This window comes from Pyxicephalus adspersus, chromosome 2 (genome assembly GCF_032062135.1).
Source record: "Pyxicephalus adspersus chromosome 2, UCB_Pads_2.0, whole genome shotgun sequence".
Classification (NCBI taxonomy): domain Eukaryota; kingdom Metazoa; phylum Chordata; class Amphibia; order Anura; family Pyxicephalidae; genus Pyxicephalus; species Pyxicephalus adspersus.
The window spans coordinates 7,034,064-7,060,798 of NC_092859.1; the positions used below are offsets into that span (position 1 = coordinate 7,034,064).

Consider the following 26,735-nt stretch of genomic DNA (forward strand, 5'->3'; position numbering starts at 1 on the left):
AGAGGGTTAGGTGATGGCGGAAGGGAGAGGGTTAGGTAATGGCGGAGAGGAGAGGGTTAGGTGATGGCAGAGAGGAGAGGGTTAGGTGATGGCGGAGAGGAGAGGGTTAGGTGATGGCGGAGAGGAGAGGGTTAGGTGATGGCGGAGAGGAGAGGGTTAGGTGATGCCAGAGGGGAGAGGCTTAGATGATGCCAGATGTCCTTTATCCAGGAAATCAAGTGGACTCTAGTTGATTTGCTGCAGTTTCAAATGCACATTGTGAGAGACTTGCAGTGTACAGTGAAATCACAGTAAGCCATTTAAGTTAATGAATGTACCCGGCACAACTGTGTAAGGCTGGAGGACAGAATTAAAACACAATATATTTCTTATTATCACACACAATACTATTATACCTTTTGCAGGACATTGTAGAAATCTTTCCATTATAAAAGAGCTTGCCACAGACCTGTCAATCATGTGACTGGCTTATACCAATCGGGCATCTTAGTATTATCAGGTTGAGACAAGAGACAGCTTGCAAGTCACATGAGACTATGACATCGAAACCATTATATTATGATATTGTTCATGGCTAAGACAACTAACGTCGTCCTAAAGTACTTTTTCCACTTTTAGTGCCGAGTGGCGCTGTGGCTTAGTTGGTTAAAGCGCCTGTCTAGTAAACAGGAGATCCTGAGTTCGAATCTCAGCAGTGCCTTTGTTTTCTATTTTCCTCCTTTGACTACAAGCCACTTCAAGGAGAATGGCAGCGGACACCTAGGTGTGTCTGTTGTATAAGAAAAGACAATATTTGCTGTTCTCAGAAGGATGTTGTCGAAGCTTTTATTACAGCAAAAGATTTCCAACCTCTTTTCTTAACCCTCTGATGGCCAGTGAAAACAGTTATTTATTTGGATTCCCACCCATCATACAATTTGAGGCTTTCTGGACATGGAAGGTGTCATGCTAAGCATACGGACCAGGGAGACCGTGTTTCAGAGGCTGCATGCAAGTCAGTGGCTGAAATATCCAAGCCAGGGATAGCCAGGCAGTGAGCATTTCCACAAATAATTCATTTATAGCAGCTCCATATTTATTATGTCTGCTTACCAGTTTTATGTTTTTGTATTCTGGTTATGGTAACCTATCTGTGTTCTCGCCACTGCTCAGAGCAGCCAATCTGCACCCAGGTCCTTGGTTTTGGAGCAGAGTATATTGGAAGATATATTCAGGGCAGCTAGTGTATCTTGAGCTATAGAGCCACCACCAAGTTAAACTTTAGGATCCGGATTACACTATAGCATGGTGATAATACACATAATGCACGGTTCTGCATTACCCAACAAGTGCATATGCTTACATATTAACATAAATGCATAAAAGTGTAAACTGGGCCTAATTCTGTTCAGAAGCATCCAAAAGTTTTCTGTTGCTCCATTTTTGCTGATCCTGACAGTCCCTTTACTAGTCTACATGGTGGTCACTTGTAACAGAAGAGGTATTAAACCAAAGTCTCTTTATGGACCAAGTCTGCTATATCTGCTCCTCTATTCCAGTTCTTCCTTTAGCATTTGACACTTCTGGAGGTGCGGGATGCTTGTGGGAATATGTATATAAGTTTGTTGACCTTCCTCCTTTTCTCTTCTAGTGCCCGGCCTGCGCAGGATCTCTCTCCTCCTTTATCTCTTACTGGCCTGGAGGGTCTCTTCCCTCGTTACTCGACACTGTATAATGCAGCGCCCTCCCTACCCGACCTGCAGCTCAGAGATGCTCTGGAGAAGGAGACTGCACGACGCAAGGTACACCTGATGTCTATAGCTATTTCTTCTGTGTTTTCACCTTTCCCTGGTCCTTTGTTTTTGTTCTTTTTGCTAGGCTTACGTATGGCCTGAAAATGCTTGGGAAAAATCTGTTCCACTTGTGTGTGTCACTAATAGTTTCTGGTAGAGTCTCCGAACTTCCTAATAAGACATATTGTTAGTTTTACCATTAGAACAAAATGACAGGGTCTCTTTAAATCCCACCCCTTGACCTGATTCCACTCACATTCACATTCATTTGCAGTTGCCACAAAATTCTATCTGCTGGGGTTTGCTGGGAGCAATGAGATCTCTACTGTCCATCTTGTGATTGGGACTAGTAATTGGAGAAGGTCACATGATCCCTCATGCTAAGTATTCTGTGGGCTCTGCTACCTTTTGACAGCTGGAACTGCCAGCAAATGTGGTGGGGCAGCAGTGGGGTAGGACAGGAACACTTGCCTGGTGTACTTTAAAATAAATTTTGTAGGTCTCGTTCTGATTACATTTAGTTTTAAAATAAACCAATGTGTTACATGACAAGGTGACAGGGTCTCTTTAAGAGTAGGCTTAGCTGGCAGTTGCTCATGTCTAATTAAAGGTACAGTGACACATAATGGATCCAGACTAGAGACCTCCAATGTGTGTGTGTAAAACACCACAGGCTAAAAACATCAGAATTCCTCTTTGTGTCAGTGCTGTGTAACTTTTATATGTGCCCCCTTCTGTCTCTGCCCTTTCTCACCCTCCCTCAATGTGTCCGTCTTCTTCTGTCATGACTCCGGATCATCTGTTAAGCCTCTGCTTTGTAATCTCGTTACTGCATCACATGGGTCCAGCTTGAATTAAACCAGTTCAGCTCTCTACTAATTAACCCCCCCATTACACATCCTCCCCCCTGAGTAAAGAATGGTTATTACCAAAGAAAAAGTTACAATGGCTGTCTTCTCTTTCTTTCCCCCCTGTAGCATCTAGAGCGACACATACAAAACCTGCAGAATGAGATGCTGGAATTACAGCAAAGATTGTCCATCTCCATGACCGCCGACCGCAGAAAAGACGCCATGATCCAGCAGCTGGACCAGGTGACACTTTCTCTTTAATCATGTCAAGCCTCATATACTAATCAACGGCTCAGGGAAAATAAATAAATCTTCTTTTAGCTCAATTAACCTTTTCTTCGACAGTTGTCAGGATTTGACATTTTGCATGTCAGCTAGTGTACCTGAAGTCTGTCTGAAATCTTTTAAATAGGGCTTGAAGTGCTCAGACAGAAATTTTTGAGGGTGTCCAGCATGGTGCTCCTTGCTTGGGATGTGTTACCAAATGTTCTCCCTGTGAGAGCCAGCAGCTGACCCTTTGCACGGCTGGTGGCTCTCAGCTGGCATTGACAGCTCTGGTTCACATGGGCATTTAAGAACCAATCAGTGTGGTTCTCAATCATGTGATCACATTCAGTTCCATGACATGGTAATAAAGGTGCAGGTGGTGTTTTTGCACATATTATCTTTTTTTTATTTTAATAATAAAGTTGTTTAAACTTTATTTTAAACACAGGAGAGTGACAAAAAAGTTTGGAGTTGAGACTTAATGCTGAGCTCTGGGATAATGAAATATTGGCATTGGAGTACAAAAGCCGCACACATTCTGTTTGAATTTTGGTGTGCTTTGTATATTTCCTCAAGATAATTCAAACAAAGAAAGAGAGAAGAAATGTGGGGGGGCAAATAAATACAAATGTATTGTAAAACTTTGTGTAAAAACATACATAAACAAAAAAAGTTTACATGTAGGTTTGGTCCCAAATCCACATTATTTCATGGGATTTTAGGAACTAGGTACTAAATAAAGTGCTACTACCAATAGATAAGAATGGATATAGGTCTTTAGAAATAAAAAATCACAGATAATAAAAGAATACACGAAATCCCAGGTCTCAGATCCCAACGCATTTCGCCATTGGGGTATTGAAACAACCATAGCAGACCATAGCAGTGATGTCCACTTGTGTTGAATAGTAATATTCTTATCAATGCAGGTAGTTCCCACTTGTTTTAGAAGGGTTGGACTTGGTTACAGATGGCAGCATAATAATGTTTTATGATTGTAACAGGTAGGGGAATTTTTAGATAGAACAAAGCTGAAAAAGAAGAATCCTTCCGGTGCTGGGAACCTTGAAGGGGAGTGATGTGGACAGCATTATATTTCTTCCAGATCTGTGCAGTCATCTGGTGTGAAACTTTTTATAGGAACTTCCTGTAATAAAGACCAGTCTGCTGTTCCCTTCCTTAGTGATGATGAGTGGTCTTGTCCCAGCCTCCCTATAGGTTTCTGCAAACAGCCCATATTGGGCGGGCCCGCTGGTCCCTCCTACAGCTCAATTTCTGCATAGGGTATGTACAAAGCAATGAAGATGTCACTGTTACTTTATAAATCATAATCTGGGCTTGCAAATGCATTTGATGCACCAGAAGTGGATTTATATCTTTTGTGGTTATTAAGGCATATATGTTTGTGGGCTCGGAATTCAGCTTTAAATATTCAGGGAAATATAAAGAATGTTATTTATCAATGGAAAATGGGAAAATGTACTCATGGGTTTTATTGGCTTTTTCAACTCCAGACCCTGGCCATGGTGGTGGGGGGCTGGAAGCAGCAGGAGCATCAGCGTGAAGAGGCCGTACGTCGCCTAAAGCAGGAGAAGGAGGAAGCAGAGCGAGCCAGATCCAAGGATCAGAAGGTGAGCCAATGGTCAGCCATGTTGGGAACGGCCTACATTCTACACAAGCTCTCCTCTAATAGTATTCTCCATCTTTCAGGCACTAAGTCAGGTGCAGCAAGAGCTGGCTGAGGTCTTAGAGTCCCTGGAGAGAGAGAAACGCTCATCGGATGATCGCCAATTAGAACTGCAAAGACAGGTGAGAGAATAATAATATTATTATTAGTAGTAGTAAACAGGATTTATATAGCACCAACATATTACGCAGCGTTGCACATTAAATAGGGGGTGCAAATGACAGTTGGATACAGACAGTGACACAGGCGGAGAGAACCCTGCCCCAATGAGCTTACAAACTAGGAGAGATTATTATTTTATTGTAGCCTGAAAAAAAATACTACACAATAACAAGTGTGAATGTTGTTGATGGCAACTGGTAGTATAATTATCTTTTGGGTGGGTGGTTTTCATTGGTGAGACATTTTTTGGGGTGCATGCTTGAGGCAATCCTTATGGCTCCTATCAACTACATAGAGAGATCTGCAGTTGCTTTTGATTCTGGCGAATGCATCCTGAAGCGAGTTTGGTTATGGATGTTCCTATAGTAGCCCATCTCCCCTAAAACCCCATACCCTTTGTTGGGGTATGTTGCCTAAATAGTTACAGACTACTTATTTATCCTTTATGAGGAACTGCTGATCACTGATCCAAGTTGGAATCACAGCAAAATATTAAGACTTTATCACAAAGTGTTTTTGCCTCTCAGTTTAGGGCCTTTAGGCGTTTCACCAAAATCCATCAGAAGGCCCAACTTTCATACATAATTAGTCCGCCATATGTTTACCAAAAATCACAATGTTCAATCAAATTCACCTGTGTAGAGTCTAATATTGATCCCATTTTCATCTGTATTAGTACATTGCTTTCAACAAATATCTAGACGGTCAGCAGTATGTATTAACCCCACCTCCTAGATTGTAAGCTCTTTGGGGCAGGATCCTCTCCTCCTCCTCCTGTGTCACTGTCTGCCTCTGTCTGTCATTTGCAACCCCTATTTAATGAACAGCGCTGCAAAATATGTTGGTGCTATATAAATCCTGTTTAAGAATAATAAAGATTAGGTGTTACCACATTGTACAATAAATACAACATAACAAATATACTTAGGATTTTGCTACCAAGGGTCCCATTGGTAGGTTTATTATAAAAGTTTGCAGCCTGAATCACATGGTTCACCTACTGAAAGCTGTCTGACTGTCTGCTCCTATTCTTTAAAGTAATTTATTAATTTGTCTGATATTATTTGTTTATAAAAGTCCCTAGCTTCCATGTTTGTTTGCATTGAGTATCTGTAACGTTTGCTCCACACAGGTCGATGAGCAGGCTGCAAGAATCACCCAGCTGGAGGCTGAACAGGAGGCCGAGGAGGAAGCTAGAATAGAGGCGCACAGAGAGCTGGAATCACTACAATACAGAATGCACGAACAGCAGAAGACATGGGAAGCGAGGGAAAAAGAACTGCAGGAGGAATGTAGGAGAGTGCAGGAGGAGGGGAGGATAGAGATAGAGAAGGAAAAGGTGAGATTTCCAGGAAAGGAGGAGAAAAGTTATACATTTACTTATCTGTATGAATATTCCTCCACATTACCTGGTCCTTACCCCCCACCTTGGAGGAGTTGTGTACAGATAAAGGATGTGCAGGTCTCCTAATGCAGGTTTATATTTTTTTCATGAAGCCCAACTTCAGATTTTTTTTTTGTAATACTTCAGGCTTTTGTATCGCTTCAGGCTAGTCACATGATGCTCCCGGTCCTCTTCACATCTTTTCCAGCACCTTACAAATGTACAAAGTAATATCCCAAAGTACCCTCAGTGCTTCTTTGCACTGAGCGAGAGAAAATCATACCTGTTTATCAGCCCATGTGTGTAAATGTCACTTTGTAACAGATCCCTACTATTATAATGTCTTCTTCTGGGCTTATATGTGTGTATGGCTTTCACAGGTGGCCCAGATCTCAACCTTCAAGCCACGCTGTGATTTGAGGTTCTATAACATGTAAAGAGCCCCACGCTTCTTATCTGCTAATCTGTGCCATTTTGTATTCCATTCCCACAGGCTCTGACCCAGCAGGAGACCCAGAAGTCTCAGCAGTTGCAGATGGCTCTGACCTCCCTGCAGAGTGACATCCTTCGCCTAGAGAGAGATCTGCAGACCTCGCACAGGGAGAGGGACACTCTGATGATGGAACTCAATTTAGAGAAGGTAACGGCCAATCAGAATCCGTCTCCTGTGCTGTACCTCAGGGACAATACATTGATTTCACCATTGTCTCTCCAGTGTTGTCTAAACCTTTATTTATCTTGTAAAGGCCAGTGGTAAAGTATGTATAGTCACTAAAATCTCATTAGGTTTAAAACAATGTTAAATGTCTTTTATTTAGGTGGCAGCTCTCAATAAATATTAGCTGGTTATCCTGATATGAAGGTCTATGTACTGGCACTTCCTGTTATAGGGTGACTACACTCTACTCCCAGTTGTGCTCCTACATTGCCATGCTGTCATACAGGCTTCTGATGGGGATTCAAAGTGGACAAGCAAGCAATTGGTATTTCAAAATTCAGCTTTAGTATCAGTCCTGTCACTGCTGGTCCCCAGAGATGGAGATTGCTTGACCAAAAGCATACTCACTCCCTGGAATGGAAATCATCATGGGATGAGATAATGGGGAAAATTATGTGTATCTTGAATTAAGTCCTGGGTGGATATTCAGTTTTGAATCTGCTAAATATTTTCTAAGTGCTTTAAACCAAAGAATGGGCAAAGTCTTACAGTTCATCTTTCTTACACACCAGGACAGCGTGACCACTGCCCGCATGCTGTAAAGGGGGACACTTACTTTTCACAAAAGTAGTGGTCCTTCTTCAGGGGTCAGGCACTCAAAACTAGAGCTCTGCAATCAGAAGAGGGTGCTGGCTTTGCTATTTAGAAAGCTCTGGCTGAACAGGGGGTCGAGCAGAGAGACCATTGCTCTCTCAAAGCAAGCAGGAGTCCTTCTTTGTGATATGTTCCAGGGGACAGGCTTTTTTCAAGTTCTTGTTGCTTTCTAAAGAAAACTTTAGGAGTTTTTACACCAGTGATTTTGAGTATGGCAATCGGCAACACTTGGGTTCAGTTCATTTTCCAGGAGGAACAGAAGTGACAAATGGCAGTGCAGGTCTGGCCTTTGAGTATTATTCCTATGCATTTCTATTTTGATCAGTTGTGCAGATTTCAGGATGTTGGAGATATCTTACAGATCAGACAGACTATTTCATGTGTAGAAGTGCCTTTTCCTTCAACTAAAATATATAAACCCCAAAATACACCTAAATCCCTGTCTTAATTGTCATCAATAAAGTTGGATTAGGATAAAACTGCTTGAAATAAATTCTATAATATTCGGGTGCAGGGCAATCTGCTTATCCTATCCAGGTGTTCAGCATAAACTTGTCTTTCTTCACAGGCACGTAATGAGTCTGAGAAAGTGCGGCTGGAAAGTGAACACAAAATGCGTTTGGAAGAGGAAATAACGGAGAGACTTGCAACTTTCAATGAAGAGAGCACCCAACACTTGTGCATTGTTAGAGAACAGCACAGGTATGGCACAGGAAACAATGAAAGCTATTATTTCATATTGGGGTGTGCAATGCTGGTGAATGCTAAAAGTTTAGGTACATTTACAGCTATATAAATTTATTAATTCATTTTTAAGGTAAAGAAGTAAGTTTTACTTCTGGAATGTTTGTACTTATTTACAAATAACTTCTAAACACTAAGAAAAGGTTTTATTTGTCATTTTGCTTCTCATCAGACTTAATTTTTCTTTTTTGGACACTCAGGAAACAATTGCTAGATCTCACTTCACAGCACGAGGCAGAACTGTCCCACCAGCTGTCCCAGTTCAAATCAGAGTTACAGGAGCGGGACAGACATCACCGCGAGATCATAATTGACTATGAGAACAAGTAAGGAGCTGTATTGTCTTTTGCAAAAATCTATTTATTTTGTTTGTCTGCTTCCCTTAACAAAGGAGGACAGGCTTAGACAGACATTTTACTTCTGCGTTGCCCTGCAGGAGAAGGACAAACTCATAACTGTATTTCCCACTTCACAAGTGCATCACTAGTTTATTTTATTCATTTTTTCTCTCTCTCTAGATTATCTCGCTCAGAAGAACGCTGCCAGGAACTCTCCCGGTCTCTGCATCGGTTGGAAACAGACAGAGCAGAGATGCTTGCACAACTGCAGGAGGTCATGAAGAGCCACTGGAGCCAGGCCTTGCAAGTTCTCTCATCTAAGGTAATTTCTCTATATAAAATGTCCTAAAGTAGAATTGAACCTAAAAAGAATTGCTTTGCTATAGGGAATATCTAAATTGGTAAAAAAAAAACACCGGAGGAGTATTTGAGTGAGGATGGGGGAATGCTAATTTGAATGATGGACCATGCACCATGTGATGATCCCTGGCAGACTACATTATGGCCATTATTCATAACAGTTTTACTAAGTAAATTTCATTATTGTAGATTCTGTATGCCAAGTTGAGCTGAGTGGTGGCCAGCATTGAAAATCTGGTGCAGAGGGATGTACAAAGACCTAAATCAGAATTTCAGCATTCTTCCTTAATTGACTTTACCCTGCTGAGCTTCTGCATCCTTAGGTCCAGTTACCCTCAGGCTGTGTGCAAGCATTTTCCTAAAGGCCAAAACAAGTGCTGGTGAGTGCAGGGCACTAGCAAGGCGATTTAGGGTACCAGTGATTTAATGAATAGCATCCCTGCTTACCAATGCATGTTGGAGCACTTAGGCTGTCATGGCATTCAGAGCTGCCAAAGTACACCTTTGGAATATAGATGCATCACATTGCTGATGGTATAAGCAATATGTAGTTTATAATGCAGCCTTTTTTTCTCACAGGCTCCCATGATGAACCCATCATCCATTGTGCTTCCACAACAGACTGAGCCCACTGAGCAATGGTCCAGTAAGCAGACCAGAGAGGGTGGTTATGGAGAAGAAACCAGTGATAAAACGAGGCAAGGCGTGATAGGAGCCAGTCACTTCACCAGTAGTACCAGCAGCCATAGCAAAGCAAGTGGTAACCACTTTAATCTCAACAGTTGCCAGCATCTAGAAGAGAGTAATAAGCTTAGCCAAAGGTCTACCAGCAGTAGACATCTTAAGGATAGTGCCAGCTTAGACTTGATTAACTTTAGCCAGCTTCTTAATGAGAGAAGCCAAGGTCCTGTTGGTGGGAGTGACGATAAAGAGCCTAGTCCCAGATACATGGGTGATGGATCTCAGTTTTGTAACAAAGCCACAATCAACAAATCTAGTGGTCAACCCCCTGCTGAAGCTAGCCTAACCAAGGACATTATTGGTCAACCTAGCAAAGCCCAGGAAACAACTGCTTCTGGTATGAGAAGTCTTCTCAGCAGTAGTCATTCTGAGTCAAGAAGCCAGGAGAGATCCCAACACCCCGATAAAGACTTGCTGAGATTTGATACTGCTAGTGAATTAAGTAGAAGACATTTATTTGATGATTATATTAAAGAACTATCTAGCCAGGCCATGGCAGCTGGATACCTAGACTTGGATCATCAACAGAAAACTGATATAGATATCGCCACTAGTGGCCAGGTCAGGAATGACAGTGGCCATACCCAGCCGATGACCTTTAAAGATGGCGGCAATCAAAGCTGGATTTATCAAGCCATGTTAGACCATAATCCCACTACCATGGGTCGCACAAGCTTTAATGACATTGGAAGAAGCCAGTTCACAGAGGGCACTGGGCATTCTTTTACTGGCGGTCATGGCCAGGCTCATTTGCCAAAAGACAGTACTAGTAGCCAACATCATGCAAGCCATGTCCAATCTCAGCTTGTGCGTGAAGGAATCCACATGAAGGAGCTCAGCAGTTTTTTATCTCATATGGCCCACTCACAGGCAATGGCAAGTTCTACTATTCCTCATTCAAGCCCCATATATAAAGAGCCCATCAATGGTCCAAACCAGGAGACAAGAATCTATCCTGACTATAAGATGCAATCATCCAGGAGTCTGCAGCCAAGTCACAGGATGAAGGATCTAGAGGAAAGCTTCTACCCTTTGCAAATGGAGGAATTGAGTCACAGTTTTAGCAGCCATCACGGCTTTTTCCCTCTGGAGCCTCTCCAAGACAGAACAATGTCTGAAAATGGTAAGTCATACTGTGTATACTAAGAAATTAAATATTCATGAGTAGCTCTAATTTATTCCCTGAAGACACGTGATATCACTGACACTTCAGAACACATCAATAGAGACCAGTGACATCACTGGCTCTATATATTCATAAGAATGCAAAGTGCCCAGTCATTAGAGGTCAGTGACTTCTCCGACATTTCATATTTAGAAGAGAGCACAGCTCATTCAATTACTAGAAGCTATGGACATCACCAACACTTCATATTCATGAGAACACAGCTCATCCAATCACTAGAGAATAGGAACATCACTGACACTTTATATTCAAGGGGATTGAACATGGCCAGTGCCATCACCAATACTTCAAATCCATAAGAACTTGGCACATCCAATCAGTAAAGACCAGTGACATCACTAACAATTCATATTCAAAAAAATGCAGCATGTCCAATCCTTAGAGACCGGTAAAGCCGCATACACACGTGTAATTCTTGTCGTTGGAAAGGATCTTTCTCGATCTTTTCCAACGATAAGAACCGCACGATGTATGAACGAGTGCTATACATACAGCACCGTTCTGCTCTATGGAGAGGGGAGGGGGAGAGCGACCGAGTCGCACCCTGCTGCGCGCTCTCCCCCTTCCCTTGCATTAGGATCGTTCGTCGTTCATCGTTTGTGGATCTGCCAGGACTGATCCACGGACGATGAGCGACGCGGGCTGTACACACGCCAGATTCTCGTCCGACATCCGGCCAAAGCCAATTATCGGGCGAGAAAAATTTTAAGTGTGTACGTAGCTTAACATCACGAACACCTCAAAATTAGGGGAATGTAGCCCATCCAATCAGTAGAGACCAGTGACATCACAAACACCACATAATTAAGGGAACGCAGCCCGTCCAATCTCTAGAGACCAGTGACATCACCATACTTCATGAGAATGCAGTCTGTTCAATCACTAGACACCAGTGACATCACAACACCTAATATTCATGAGAACACTGTCTGTCCAATGCCTAGAGACCAGTGACATCACCAACCCTGTATATTCATGAGAATGCAGTCTTTTCATTGGCTAGAGACCAGTGATATCACCAACACTTTATATTCATGAGAATGCAGTCTTTCCATTGGCTAGAGACCAGTGGCATCACTGACCCTTCGTTTTCATTAGAATGCAGCCCATCCCTTCATTAGAAACCATTGACGCCACCAAAAACTTCAAATTCATAGGAATGCCGCCCATCCAATAACTTGACATCAATGATATTGCTTCATATTCATAAGACAGATAACACACCCCATACAATCACCAGAGACATCACTGACACTTTCCATTCATAAAAATGTGGCCTATCCAATCACTAGAGACCTGTGACATCTCAACACTTCCTATTCATGAGAACACAGCCCATCCAATTTCTAGACCCATCCAGATCCGTACCACATCACTATTACTTCATATTCATCATAGCCCGTCCAATCACTAGAAACTAGAGACATCCATGACACTTCATATTCATATGAAAACAGTGTGTCCAATCATGTCAGACCAGTGACATCATTTACTTTCATGACATCATATCCTGGCTTTTTATTACAGATCGGGTTGTAACTGCAGTCTTAGTGATTGCCGCAGGATGAGGCCTGTGTATTGATTCTCTCTAAAGCTACGCACACACTTCCAATTATTATCGTTGGTAAACGAACGACGAACGATCCTGCACGATATCTGCGAACGATCGTAAAGCACCGATCCTGTATATACAGATAACGATACGATCGTTCGCAGATATTGTACACACGATAGATGCGATCGTTTGAACGATACAGGAAGTGACGTGCACCACAGGAAGTGAGCGAACGTTCGTTCACCGCGCATGCTCAGACCATGGACGATCAATGAACGACCGTACACGATAGATGGTCAACGATCGTCGTCCAATCCGATCCGCCGGTCCGGTCGTTCATTTCCAACGACTATCCTCGTTCGTCGGCGTCGTTGGTTACTTTTTTTACAAACAATTTTTGCCCAATCGATCGTTCGTCGTTCGTTCGTCGTTCATTTCCAACGATAAAAATTGGAAGTGTGTACGCAGCTTAAGTCTTGTTATTACAGACTGGATATAAACTCTGTAAAGGAAAAGTATCATTTCTCTGACTGCTGCCGTTTTTCTATCAGCTTACTCGTGACCTTTTGTCTTACCATAAGCATCACTTGTGAAATTGCAAGAAAATATCTTTAAAGAGCTTACGGTCCCTAAAGAGCTTAAAGTAGTCCAGTAGTCTCCTACAAACACAGAGCTTTGACAGATGGCAGCCATATTGGAAGCTTCGTAAGACCATTCGAACGAATGGAATACCCAGAGGCCCTTACACCTAAAATATTACAGATGACCCCTATTGTTATCCACTATTTTTCTTCTGTGGTCAGAGGAATTTCCTGCTTCCTGGAAAGGGTTTTTTTGGATTAGAGCAAGGAGTAGGCATCTTCATCCAAATGGGTGATGGTTTAATTGAGTGTTTTATATGCTGCAGGTCGTTTAGATTTGCAAAATAATATCAGTCTAGTGGGAAATTTAGAGCTATCCTATACCCCGTGCAGACTTTGTGTTGTCAATAAGAACCCCCCTAATGCTACAGAACAATCATGTTGTGAACATTTAAGAAGAACTGGAATAGTTTAGCAAAAGACAATAGGTAGGGCTGACGCCGCACAGTCCGTCTGCTGGCAATTGAACTTAAAGCAAATTTTATATTCAAGAAGTAAAACGTAATATACAGGGGGGGATTTGATCACTCTGTATAAATATATATGGGGGGGGATATGATCACTCTGTATAAATATATAAATGGTCCATATAGAGAACTCTCTTCCTGATAATTCACTTTAAGATTGTTACAAAGGGCAAGGATGAGCCCTTTGTGTCTGGAGGAAAAGAAGTTTAATCTCCGGATAAGGAAGGTAGGAGACCTTTAAGTTTTACAAAAACTCAGCAGAGCAAACTCAGGTCCATTCCCTGCCAGACAGGAGTGTGTAAGGTTAGGTTCAGACCTGCCTCGGGATTAAAGAATTCCACCATATTCCTATAGGGTGGCACCTTGCCAGTTACTCAAACACTAGGACAGCAGCGCTGGTTCCACCTGGAACCACCATTTCTACATTTGACAGCTGGCGGCAGTGAGCAGTACTAGTATATTTCACTACTTCCCCTATTCATTCCATAAGGGTGCCTCAGGGAGATGCTACAATGCAGCATCTTGTGAGAGACAGTAGTTCCTGGCATGAGGAAGCAGTAAACTCACTACAACCTCACCACCGGATGTACAAAAGGTGAGGGGTTTTCATGAAAGGAGAATAGATTTAGCACTCATGGTCGGCAAAGATTTAACAGAGCCACTTGTATTGATTGGTCTTTGTATAGTTGTGCTGCACAGAAAATCCAGGCTAAGCGCTGTGTAGGGATTTGTGAGCAGATCGAGATACAAGAAGGGTTAAGAGCAGTCAGGCCATACAGGAGTCACCTGCAGCCAACAGCTCATCCCCAGCACAATCTGTTGTGTGAAGACAGAACTTGGCGTTCTGGATGTTTGTACTGAGCAAAGCTGCAGCTCTGCAGTACAGCCCCAGGGCCGAACTCTTAAACTTGAGGGAAATACCTTTCAGGTCTTCACGGAGAATTACTATATCCACAGCTCACAGTATGTTATTGTTATGGTCAGTGAGAAGAATGCTTCCTACAATGCTGGTCAGATAGCCAAAAAAAGATCATTGGTGTCACCTACACAAACTCGAGACACTCAAATTGCGTAAGGACCCCCTAGCAACCTCCTGGAGAAACCATGGAGTTCCACAAAAGCATGGTTGGGACATTGGTTTATATTATATGGTTGGAACACGACTATCAAACCAAGCTACATGAGCTAAATGGTAGACCCATAAAATGTTTCCAATGAAGACTAATACAGCATACAAGGTATCTTAGACAACTGTGTACTTCCAACCTTGACGTAACACTTTGGTCAAGAGTTCTGTTCCATCATGACTGTGTCCCTGTGGACAAAGCCGGCTTCATAAAGACATGTTGTGATGAGTTTGGTGTGGAGGAACTGGAGTGTTCTCCACTCAGCCCTCACCTCAACCCTACTGAACTCCTTTGGGATGAAATGCCGATTGTCGGCCAAGCCTAAACCAACATCAATACCTCACATCTTCTCCTTTGGGGAGATTAGCACAATTTCCCACAGATGTACCACAGAAGTTTATAGAAAGCACTCCCAAAAGAGTAGAGACTATTAAAGCCACATAGGGAAGGGGGACCACAAAATCAACAGTGATTGTTAGTGAGTGGCCATATTGTACTCTTTCAAGGTATGACTAAGGGGTCTGTTTATAAAGATGTTCAAATTTTACCCAAATTTAACACATTTTTCACATTGGAATTAATCAGAAAATAAATGAATCATGAGTGAAAGTTGATCTATGTATGGTGCAAATGAATGTGTATATATTTTGGGTGACAGTTGGGCGAAACGTTTGTGAAAAATATTTTAAATAGACTTCTAAGTCTTTTGTAAGTGGTATTGGTGGATTACAACAATGATTCATGTGCTGTTAAGCCACATTCTGCAGTGTTCTCCCAATAATTTTTTTTTTTTCGAGTTGGGAAGCTGTAGCTGGGTGGGCAAAAGCTGGACTCCCCCCCCCCCCCCCTTATACTTCCAGTTCCAGTTTTCTAACCCCCCTCCCCTATTTGTCCCATTTTCCATCGTCTTTATATTATGCCCCGATCGTCCAGTCATCCTGTTTTGTGACCCAACTGCAGACCCAAAAATAGTAGGGTGGTTACTGAAAAGTGCTGGGTGGTACGCCCGGCTAAAAGGGGCTGGGGAGAACATTGTGGCTTTCATATTCGACCTTCATACAAGACCTGTGCTAAATAAAATGTTTTATGGGGATTTTGAATAGCTGCCTGGTTATTTTTGTGCCACTGACCAGAACATACAAGTCCCAGTTACAAATGTTCAACGTACATTAGATGACCACATTCCTTAGGTGCTTGAAAAGACAGAAGATAGGCCCAGGCCCAGAACTGTTCCCAAGGGGACGGTCCCATGACAGCCTGGGCACACAAAAAGTTATTAGATGGTGCTGGGTGTCGTGAAGTAGTAAGTCTTTTGCAGAACAGCACCAGAATAGAGGTCAGTATTTTATCCAGAGATGTTTTTTTAATTTTCCTTTAACACATAGAACCACTGATTTTTGGTTTTATAATGGTGAAATTGGGGTGTAAAGCACTGCAAGTACAAAAAATGTGGCCTTGTTATATACAAACACATCCTTCTGATACGGTTATTCAATGATCAGTGCCATGAAAACATTTCTCTCTCCAAGGATTATGAAGGGTTATGATTTATTTACAGCTTATGATTGGAAGTCATACTAATGAGCAGAAACACAGCAGGTGGGGTTTAACGCTTCATCAGGGGGTCAGATGAAGAGAATGCGAAGCTCATTCATATTTCTCTTCTCATTTTCTCCACCAGTTTCTACAACTCTCCCCCACACTTACCCAGAGCACCCTTTTCAAGAGGAGCCACCTTTAAATGTTGCCGAATTACCCCCAAATTGGAGAACGACTGAGGACCGGGCCACACCAAACCCCCTCCTGCAATATTACATCCGCATGGTAAGTTCATTAAAAGAGCCCTATTAAAAAAAAATATATATTCTGATAATTGTATGTGATCAATACATAGAATGATATTAGGAGGATTCCATATAGGTACTTTATTTATATATTTTCCCAACATTTAAGCAGAGTTACAGTTTTATAGCAAATGTAAGTTATATGGTTTGGGACAAACCATATTTCACTGGCAGGGGTGTAAAAATGAAGAAAAACTCTATCATTAAAACGGTTTGTTGAAGGAGTTATGACATCCAGGCATGGCCAATCACGAAGGCTGAAGATTGTCTATGGGAAGTAAAGTAGAAGAAAGATCGCGGCACCCTGCGATGGGATAGGTGATAGTATTTTTTTTTTTAAGTTGGGTGGAATGAGGCTATAGGCAGGTTGCGGCCCCTGTAATGTGACCCAACTTTTCAGTAACCACCCAAAAACAGTCGGGTGGTTACTGTAAAGTTCTAGGTGGTGCGCTCAGCTAAAAGAGGCCGGGGAGAACACTGGGTGAGTAGTTCCGCTTTGAAGTCTATCTAAAACTATCTTGTATTTGTTAAGCTCTTCCCACATTTATCATGTGATACACCACACTTTTGGCCAATATTTTCAACTATGATATTAAAGGTTAACCTGTCACCATCCTGGCCAATTCCACCTTGGCTAATGGTGAAAAAATGTGCAAAAGCAGAGGCTAGCTTTAGTGACACACCAAGGTGACAGATCCCAAATAGTTATATTCAAAGCTATTGCTTGGTTGTGCACCATGCTGACTTATGAGTATTTGTATTGTTCTAATGAAGTAAAACTATACCTAGAAAATAAACTTGCAGGTAGGTAGGTTCTTCATTGCAGAAGGGACAAGCTATGTCTCTTCTGTGCCTGCCTTGGCATGAATTAACACCCCTGCACATGTGGGGGAGCAATCTAATTCCAGCATGGCCAATCAGGATAGCCAAAGATCCCGAATTAGGAAGAGGGGGTGAAGGAGCAAGGAGAACAATTTTTTTTTGGTCATCACCTGTCCCTTTTTTAATTTCAGAGCCTGATCACAATTTTCCATATTTTTAGTTCTTGTTTTAGTTTTGTTGTAGTTCTGCTTTATAAAAAGGCATCCTTACTGGCCTATTGGGACGTTCTATGGGTATGAAGGGATGGGCCAGATTACAGCCATGATTTTACTTTATACTTTAGCTGCCTTTTCTTACCTTGGTTACTATTTGTAACTCTAAATTCCAATAAATGATTATTGTTAAATTAATCATATTCCCTTGAAGCAGTCAGTAGGTGTTAGGAATGTTCATCAACAAAGCCAAGTAGTTTGTTCTGAGGTATTTATGCATATCTGTGGAGAACAATATTTAAAGGGGAGACCCATGATCCCTATACCAGATCATTTCTATCCAAATGTTCTCCCCAGTCCCTTTTGGCTGGGTGCACCACCCAGAAATTTTCAGTAACCTCACATCTATCTGTAGGGTGGTTACTGACAAGTTGGATCACAATACAGGGGCCACCACCCGCCTATAGCTTCTTTTCACCCAGATTAAAAATATTTTTGGAGAGAATTCCATTGCTGTCTACCTGCTGCTCTCTGTATTGTGTACATTGTTATATTATATACGCTCTTTCATATTTCTTCTCTCTTCTTCCCATTCTTCTCTCATACAGCTGTTAGACCGCACTCCAGGGGATCCCCTTAATGAGTTGGAGAAAGAAAAATCCCATGTGAATCCAGGTATGAAAGCTGGGAGTGTGTGATGTGTATGACGGTGGTGGGGTCAGAGCAAAGATGTATGGAGATTACAGGAGAAGAATATACACATGGTATGGTGGTGGTGACTGGGATACATTTCTTGTTAAAGCTGAACTCTTATCAGAAATAAAGACATACATGAATGCAACTCATCACCACATGCACAGTACATCATCATTTGTGTTTTTTTTTTAAATGCTCTTATAGAGCAAAACCCGTAGAGAGGTAGGAGAAGCAGCACAAGTAGCTGGTCAGTCCTCCGATTCTCGTTGCACTCCCCAGTCATAGAGAGGGGAGGGGACTTGCCCCACCATTTTTTCTCTTAGACTCTTTTTTTTGCAACCTCCCAAATTGTCTGTTTCCTGACGTCTCTTGGGGTTTGCTGCTTGTTCCCTTCTGTCTTGGGCTCTTTTCTGTTCCTCACCTCTCAAACTTGTGTTCTCCGCCCCCTCCCAATTTTCCCCATCTTTGGCTCGGCCTCTCTGTTCTCCCATTCCAGCCCCAGGCAAGGATCTCTGCTCTCCCTCATCAAATGCCTGGGCTCTTCCATCAGGATCTTTTTCTTATTTATTTGACTTTGACATTCTGACTTTATCACTGTCCTGATTTTGTATGACAATCCTGAATGTATTGATTTCTGTATTTAGATGTGTCTGAGCTGCATCAGTATCTGCAGATGAAAGAAAACCAACCAGCTCACAGGTAATGTCAGATTATTGTTCTGTTTCTGAATTATATTTGCATGTCACCTATAAATGTCTATGTGGAGATCTGTCTATGCTCACGTTCCCTCAATGTGTAGGTCAGAGGAAAAAGAACCCAATATCTCCAAACCTCAAATAAATCCTAAGAAGCCAGCAGACAGCAAAGCACCAGAGGCTGTTAAGAAGGAGGTTAGTAGTTTTGTTTTACTAGTCACTCCCATAAACACACACACACACTGATCCTTGTATGATTGTCTTACAATCCTCCTCTTCTCTTCCAGGTATTATCTAATTCACGTAGACAGAATGCACCAAAACCATTGAAGAGGATGTCTGCCCGAGGAGGACGTACCGGGATCTGGAAATAGGAAATCTGCAGACCACGCCTTCATGCATTCAGCACTTCCAGGACTTTTACCTGAGGAAATGCAAAGAAGAATCCATTTCTTTCCACAAATATGATTCCTGCCATTCAACCACAAGCTGCAGACTACTTGGACTTTGAGGTCATCTTCACACAATCCACATTTCCATGAATTTTATAGACTTGGGAAATGCAAACGGAGTGTGTGGGCAAAGAGGAATCCATTGTTTTTTACAGAGCCCATTCCTGCCGTTGCCTTAGGAAACCACTCTGCAGACTGCATTTTGAGATATTGTGGGAGTCATCTGTGAGATCCTCCAGTGTACATCTATGCAGGTTACCGCAATGTGTGCTGCCATGCTATGTTACAATATGAAAAGACCTAGTGTATATACAGACACTTCTAGGTTTCACCACGGTTCACAAAGTCTTCTAGTGAAATGTATTCTTTACTGTTATGATTATAAAGCAATGGAAGCTCTCAGATAAACTTGTCGATGAGTATATTTGAGGTCATCTAACATCAATTACAGATACAACTGACCTGTATTTAACTTGCATTTGACCTGTTTGAGCAGACTTTGCATTCCCTTAAACTTATATAGAGAGAAGAGTAGTTGTGAAGCAAACAAAAGGCCTACTCACCTCCCTCCTCATCAAAAATCCACAGAGCCCCTGATATAATGTAACCTGCAAAGTGACAGGTTCTCCTAATAGCAAATTCTTCTCTTTCCCCATATTCACTGACCTTCCCTTCCTGACCAATGCATTCAAGTGTCACTAATCTAATCCCTTTCTGTGTCAACGCTTACACAGTGTTAATGTCTTCTCTTCCCCTACATTTAGAGTGTTCAACTTCATGATTCCCCACGCAGGAATTTTGAGTGTAAAGAGTGGGAATTCCCACTGAATAATGCATCCTGGGATAAAATTGGTTTTCTCCCAAGCTCTTTTTAGATGTTGCACCACCCTCAGCTTTTCATAAATCACCTGACTATTACTGAATAGTCGGGTCACAATACAGGGGCCAACACCTGCCTACAGCTTCTTCACACCCAGTTTAAAAAGTTTCTGGGGAGATTACTGGCTGAAATGAAGGTCACATGCTCTTTCGTACTTTGGAAGGATATAGCAATATTTTTAGGTATAGGGTTTGGTGATAAGGGGTGTAGGAAAGAGAATCTTTTGCTTTGTTCTGCATTATCAAAGTGAGAAGTTCTCAAGCACTGTTGAGGGTTGTAGGGCCCTAGAGCAACCTTGTCCCGGCAATGGTTACCCAAAGACTCTCCTTAGAAAAGTAATTGATTAGTCAGGAAGAACCATAATTTGAAGGTAAAATTTAGTGCCACTTTGCTACTATGACCTGTTGTGTATATGGGGTGAAATATGGAATGTACCATCCCGGTGCCTAAGGTGTGTGTGGACCATACCATCTTCCAATCCTAACTATGAATATGGTGTGAATGTGGACCATACCACGGTTATCTTCTATTGCCAATAATGCCATTTGCCTTTTTACTAACACCAATGAATGTTTAACTTTTTTATAAGAATGTCTTTATCTTGTTCTATTTATTTTTCATTTTTGTAATGAACAATATTTGTAAATTAGGTTTGCAGTGTATATTTATTTTTTATAAAATATTTTTTATGGGTTATTTTATTTAATAAAAGTTGATGTGTCTAATGGTTTGGAACAATTTTAGGAAAACCATAGCTTTAAAATATACCGTCATTTCAATGTTCCATATGCTGACCCTTTTTAGGTGAGGAATGGTTAGAACTCTTGGACTTCATAATCATAAACTTTTGTGATCCTTTGCTGGCCATGGGAGGAGCAGGAAGCACACGTTTTATGACTTTCCTTATGGCCATTATTACAAACTATACAACATGTTAAAGAAGAAAAACATTCATGAGAATAATAAAGCCTAATGCAAACCAAAGCCAAGCACCGTTCTGATGAAAGTGAGCTGCAGAATGTTTTCCATATCCAGAGCTGCTTCAAAGCCTCAGAATTTTCCCTGTCTCTGAAAACTTGCTGCGGTAGTAGGCTGGTCTGGTAAAACAAAGGATATTAATTATTTGGATCACTGGGCGCCAGTGCACATTCATTTGGTGGAGTTCCAATCCATAAAACAACACTTGACTTCGATTCATTTTGATTGCTCTTCTACAGTGGCTCCATCCAATTGACACTCAACTGTGTTACTTGCTTGAGTTGTAGAAGTATTTGATGCCTTTCCTTTTAACTTTATACTACAGCCACCACCATGTGATCCTAACTTGTCTGATTCTAGATATAAAGTCAGTCCCACTGGGAGCCCTTCACTCATATTCTCCTAATGTCTCTGGGGCAGCTTGCATGCAGTTGGGGCCAAAGTTTGTATCCTGGCATCATGTTATCTTCTCCTCTGTTCCTGGAGTCCTTTCCATTGGGAATGGCTGGACCCTTTGTCCTGTTGGTTGAGGGTTTTTGCCTTGGTCATGCAAGACTTATGTAACAAATCCCCAAGTTATTTGCTGATTCTGATCATAGAGGCTGCAAGTGCACTCCCATGCCCTCTCCTGCAGGTTCTAAATGTGATTTGTCCATGCCCTTTGTAGTTTCTGAGCCATTGGCCATGGAGATCCATCCTTGCAGCGACTAGAACGAGGCCAAAATCTCCATTATCGGCCCTTGATTTATCTACAGACCTCCATGGAAGCATGCCAAACATGATTACAAGGACACCTCTTTTGCTTTAGCAGGCCTCTTTGACATGAATAGGACACCTCCTGGGATGATACTCAGCTATTAGGAAATGTTTTGGACTTTAAATACTTTCATCAGTCTCATGATAGATGAACACCTTAAAGGACTTGAGGGCTCTTTTTACCTTTTACCATTCATCTACAGCAGGCTCGAGGAATGTGGCATATTTGCAAATCTTGTCATGCAGTTCTAAAACCAACTACATCGATCATGGCTGTGATTACTTTGGAATGATTATGGACCTTAGTTTCAGTCAATGGCTGATATCCCACTATATGTTCACTAAGTTTTAATACTCCCTCCGGGCTTACACAGTCCGATACTTCACATACTATTTTCCCCCCTTTCAGTTTGGATGACTTCTCTGTTAGATTATATTGAGGTCTGAAGCCAAAGACTGTTTATCTCTGACCAGTGTCTGATAATAACAGCATTGCCACAGAGGTTAAAGCTGAACCAACATCCGAGATCTGAGGGAGTAATTCAAAGAATCAATAACTTAAAAAAGCAAGGTACCAAACATTAACTGCTGGGAATTAACATTCAATGTGATATCCACCAGTGAATGTTTGATGAAAATAACTGCTTTATAGGTATGACACCGAAATCAGTATATTTATAAAACCAAATGGAAGCAAATTGAGACATTTTTTAGTAATGTTTCTATACTCTATAAACTTTAAAAATGTCATGACACCGTAGATAAGTCTCCCTCCCTGTCAAACACATGGCTATTATTTGCTCTTTTATTCCTTTTGAACGCTGCACAACTCTCAGTGCTGACTCCACTGTTACACAGCAAGAGGTGACCTAATCTTTACCCCCCTTGATGACTGGCTTGGCTAATCAGCTTAATGAGTTAGTAGAGAATGGTTGATGGTGAGGGGGGGATTGTAGTGTGACAGGTGGAGAGCAGCATCCAGATAGTAGCAGTGAAACGAAAAGGAAAGAAAATCTGTACAGAGATCTCTATCTGATACATTTGAACTTAGAAAAGTCATGATTCTGGTATGGGAGGCCAACTGAAGCCACCATCTTTCTAACTAGTTGGAAGTCAACCAAAGATGACTGCCTGAAAAAATTCCGGACTTATCTATCCAGGGACTAAAGACGAAGAAAAAAGTAAAGAACTGCAAATTTTTCATGAATTCAATCATTGGGCCTAAAAGAGTGGAGAACGCATTGACTGTGAGAAGGTGGAGATTAGGAGGAGGAGAGAGAACAGACAGAGCAGTCAGAGAAGAAGGTAAGCGAGGGAAAAAAAAAGCAGATTAAAGATCAGGATTAGGTGACTGGCTATCTCCATATCCTCTATCGAAAACACACACGCACCATTTAGATATCTCAAGGAATTTTTCAGTTTTCCAACGAAAGTTCAGAGAAAGCCCAACTACACTAAGGTTTGGTGAATAGAAGATGTTCAGGTGAGAGTTTCATTCATAATCACATAGAAATAAGTTATTATAAAAAACAAACTGTTCCTAACTTATAAGATCAATTTTATTTTTTTAACAATTGCACAATTTAAAAAAAAATGTATGTAGTATAATTTTTTTCTCCTCTTTATGTGTAGAGGCTTCTGATAACTCCCTCCCACCCTTTAGATCATATTCACAGAGCCAAGGGGCACCTAAAGACCCAATGAGACTGTACATAGACCCCCAAATGTAATAAAGTTCTTGTCGTACTCAATGGATATTTAAAAAGAAAATTATCAGTAAGTGAACAAGATAGCTAATGAGTTAAAAAGTTTTGTTGCTTTATTCAATTTTCTTTGAGAGGTTATTTCACTCTTTAAGAATATTGGGGCAACTGGACGGGCAAAATGCAAAGGTTCCTGTGGTTTGTTCATATATAGAACATCTTGGATATGTAATTATTTTTCTCATTCCCATCAGTATTTGTTATCTCTCATTATAATCACCTTCTGTTGGTTGGTGTATTATATTTGTTTGTTTTTGATCCAAATGTTAATTCCTTTTATGCTTTTATAGTAGACTAAACTTACCCATATTCACAGCTGTGCACATTATATGTTTGTCCAAATCCTACTTGACCTCCTTGTGGCCCCAGGCTAGAAAATCCCTTAAACAAGGCAAAGAGAAATGGTTGCTAGATTAGATAAAGATGTCCAGATGGGCAATGGTTTCTATAAGTGTTGATTTAAGGTTTTAAATGTGTACTGATTTGCCTTTTTCTAAATATGTCTACCCTCGTTATGTTTGAAAATTTTTCTTCACTAGCTTGAAACCCGAGCGATGATGCCCGTCCATCTCTAAAGGTTGTCCAAAGTCACCATGCCTCGTCCAAACTCATTATTATTTCTTTCGAACCATCCTCGATGGAAGTTGCCAATATCTTCAGTCTTGGTTTTCTTCATAATAATTTTTTTACCATGCACTGTCTGGACAACCACTTTTCGAATTGGCTTAGTTGGGCCCTGGACATGTGACCCACTAATGGCCAAAGCACTTCCCAATGTGGCAGCCAGACTAGCAATCTCTGACCTAAACTCTGATCACACCCTTGCCTCTGGAATCTGGTTTGAACATGTGTTGTTGTCTCAAGGATGTTCTGCACCACGTGCATTTGCGGCCTTTTCGCTCATGGAGCATTCTGTGGCTGCTTTTGTTGGACCTGCCAACCCATCATATTGCTCTGCTGCACATCTCCTTACTAAAGGTTGGAATAAGCCAATGGTTTCTTGGTCTTGTCTTGGAGTTCTCAGCCCACTTCCACATCCAGCTCATATTCTGTATACTGTACTGAGCTTTTTCCAATGGGCAGGAGTGGCTATAGTAATGGGCCCTCAGGAATATTGGGTTGGAGCTGGCATGGAGCTAGCCGAAGCACTCCGCAATTGGGGCCTACCAGTTGGGCCGGTAGTCACCATGGAAGAGGGGGAAAAGGGGGCAAAAGATGCCCTGAAGAGGGTAAAGAGAAAAAGAAGAGTGAGAGGTAGGCATTTATATGTTTAACTGTTTAGTATCTAACAGCATGTTTCAAATATTTCTATGTAATTACTCCCTCACTGTTCTGTTCAACAACTGGGAGTCTCAAGAGGAAAGCATTTGTAAGCTCCAGGTCTCTCCCCACCCCTCATGTGACAGTTCTCAGTCAATCAACAAGTAGCCATGCTGTCACATGAGAGGATGAGGGAGGAGTCTTCCTCTGTCAGTCTGGGTCAGGGCTTCTAAAGCTTCAACTGACAGTATTTGGATGCTCTGGTTTGAGCACTTCATCATGGGTGGAGAAGGCCAAATATTTCCCCACGCGGTGAACTACCTGGTAATTCTCTGTCTCCAACAAACTCAAAGGATAATGAGGGTAAAAAAGGATTTTATTAAGAGAACCAGTCATTCTACCATGAATTGGCAAAGAGACTGACTCTCTTTAATCCCTTCAAACATTATCCCTACTATCCCTACACTTAACTCTAAAACTCAACTGGTGACCTTAGATTCAAGTGTTCATTATTCTATAACAACCTTTAGGTAAACCCCCCAAATTAGTGCCCTACTATGGATATTATTCTTTGTTGCAGATGGGCACTGGTCAATCATTGGTGAAATCTTTCAGGAACTCAATAGGTAAAATCCCTTCACCCACGTTCCTTGCTCTGCTCTTAACCAATGAAAACTATTCCTCCAGCTTACCACTGCCAGTGGTAGACACAATCTCAGAAACATTCTCCATAAAGCAAAATGGCTACCTAAACCACCTCATTGAGTTCCTGGTTGATTCAGCCTATTATTATACTGAACTGTTATAAGCATGCCCGAATAAAGGGCAAAGTACTAGTCACTGGTATTGGCCTAGTACTGACTTACTATGCCTTATTCTACACCGTGTTTGTTTGTGGTGGTAGCCATCTTGGAGGATTGCTTCCTTCCTTGTATCAGGGCTGATGGTTGAAGAAGCAGTATGAGAGGTGGAAGAACCACAGATCCACAGAATTGAGCAACAATAACAGGGAGATCCTTGCTCCACATATCCTCAGGTACACCTTCTTTTCCAGCACAAAGAACCGTAGATAGCACAGTATTGACATCACAAAATTTCATTCCATGAGATCGATTTATTAAAACTCTATAAAACCCAGTCAGCAGTTACCAGCCCCTGCGCAACCTGAGCACCACCTCTTAATGTCCATCACTCCTTGCGGGGTGGTATGGTGAAGCCAGAGGCTGATGTCTTAGACTCTATGCCCCCTACACGTATCTCCCAAGCAGGCTGGTGACATGGAGGGACCACCATCCCGCCCATGACACTGTGACAGTATGAATGCTTAGAAATATTATTCTAATATTCACTAAACACAAACCCCAATGCTAACTCCAGTGTTAATTTTAACCCAAATCTCAACTATACTTCAGTTTTGAAATTATACTCTTAAACTCCTAATAAAATCTAAAATTCCTTCGGAGTGGGGCTCCTGCTGGACTGGTTGGGTTTAATGCTCAATTTCGACTAGGGGAACATTAAAAAAGAGTATTGTATACATGATCCCTTCCCCCTTGGCAGCCAATGCTTTCCTCGTTGGGTGGGCATCATTAAGGCCCTTAACATTCTTTTACAATGCAGAAATTATGCATTGTAAACATTCCCTGCTTATAAAGCTGCACTTCAGCCCTCAATGTCTAATATCATTCCTACCACTCAAGGACTTTCAGAGACAGGGCTTAGAAGCACCTACTGGTTTTATTGGTTATTAAACAGGGTCGTCCTTATTCACCCGTACATCTGA

The 26,735-nt window shown here is 41.7% G+C and overlaps 2 protein-coding genes and 1 non-coding gene across 4 annotated transcripts in view; all 3 read left to right on the plus strand.

Moving 5' to 3' along the window:
• CNTROB (centrobin, centriole duplication and spindle assembly protein) overlaps positions 1 to 20,920 on the plus strand; it is a 28,838-nt gene extending 7,918 nt beyond the window's left edge. The window contains exons 5-19 of the mRNA XM_072399361.1: positions 1,631 to 1,781; positions 2,750 to 2,866; positions 4,405 to 4,521; positions 4,601 to 4,699; positions 5,872 to 6,078; positions 6,617 to 6,763; positions 8,004 to 8,137; positions 8,380 to 8,505; positions 8,698 to 8,839; positions 9,457 to 10,741; positions 16,276 to 16,418; positions 18,081 to 18,147; positions 18,813 to 18,867; positions 18,968 to 19,058; positions 19,151 to 20,920. Coding sequence (XP_072255462.1) covers positions 1,631 to 1,781; positions 2,750 to 2,866; positions 4,405 to 4,521; positions 4,601 to 4,699; positions 5,872 to 6,078; positions 6,617 to 6,763; positions 8,004 to 8,137; positions 8,380 to 8,505; positions 8,698 to 8,839; positions 9,457 to 10,741; positions 16,276 to 16,418; positions 18,081 to 18,147; positions 18,813 to 18,867; positions 18,968 to 19,058; positions 19,151 to 19,237 — 2,968 coding nt within the window. The 3' untranslated portion in view covers positions 19,238 to 20,920. The remainder of the gene's footprint in view (positions 1 to 1,630; positions 1,782 to 2,749; positions 2,867 to 4,404; positions 4,522 to 4,600; positions 4,700 to 5,871; positions 6,079 to 6,616; positions 6,764 to 8,003; positions 8,138 to 8,379; positions 8,506 to 8,697; positions 8,840 to 9,456; positions 10,742 to 16,275; positions 16,419 to 18,080; positions 18,148 to 18,812; positions 18,868 to 18,967; positions 19,059 to 19,150) is intronic.
• On the plus strand, positions 627 to 700 carry TRNAT-AGU (transfer RNA threonine (anticodon AGU)). The gene has a single exon. It is a non-coding gene; the product is annotated as a tRNA-Thr (tRNA).
• Positions 20,921 to 22,867: 1,947 nt separating the features above from the next.
• Positions 22,868 to 26,735, plus strand: part of GUCY2D (guanylate cyclase 2D, retinal) — a 28,480-nt gene continuing 24,612 nt past the window's right edge. Inside the window, exons 1-2 of one of the 2 annotated variants that reach the window (XM_072399362.1) lie at positions 22,868 to 23,412; positions 24,232 to 24,946. In XM_072399362.1, coding sequence (XP_072255463.1) covers positions 24,286 to 24,946 — 661 coding nt within the window. In that variant the 5' untranslated portion in view covers positions 22,868 to 23,412; positions 24,232 to 24,285. The remainder of the gene's footprint in view (positions 23,413 to 24,231; positions 24,947 to 26,735) is intronic. The other variant, XM_072399363.1, reaches the window with a different exon arrangement.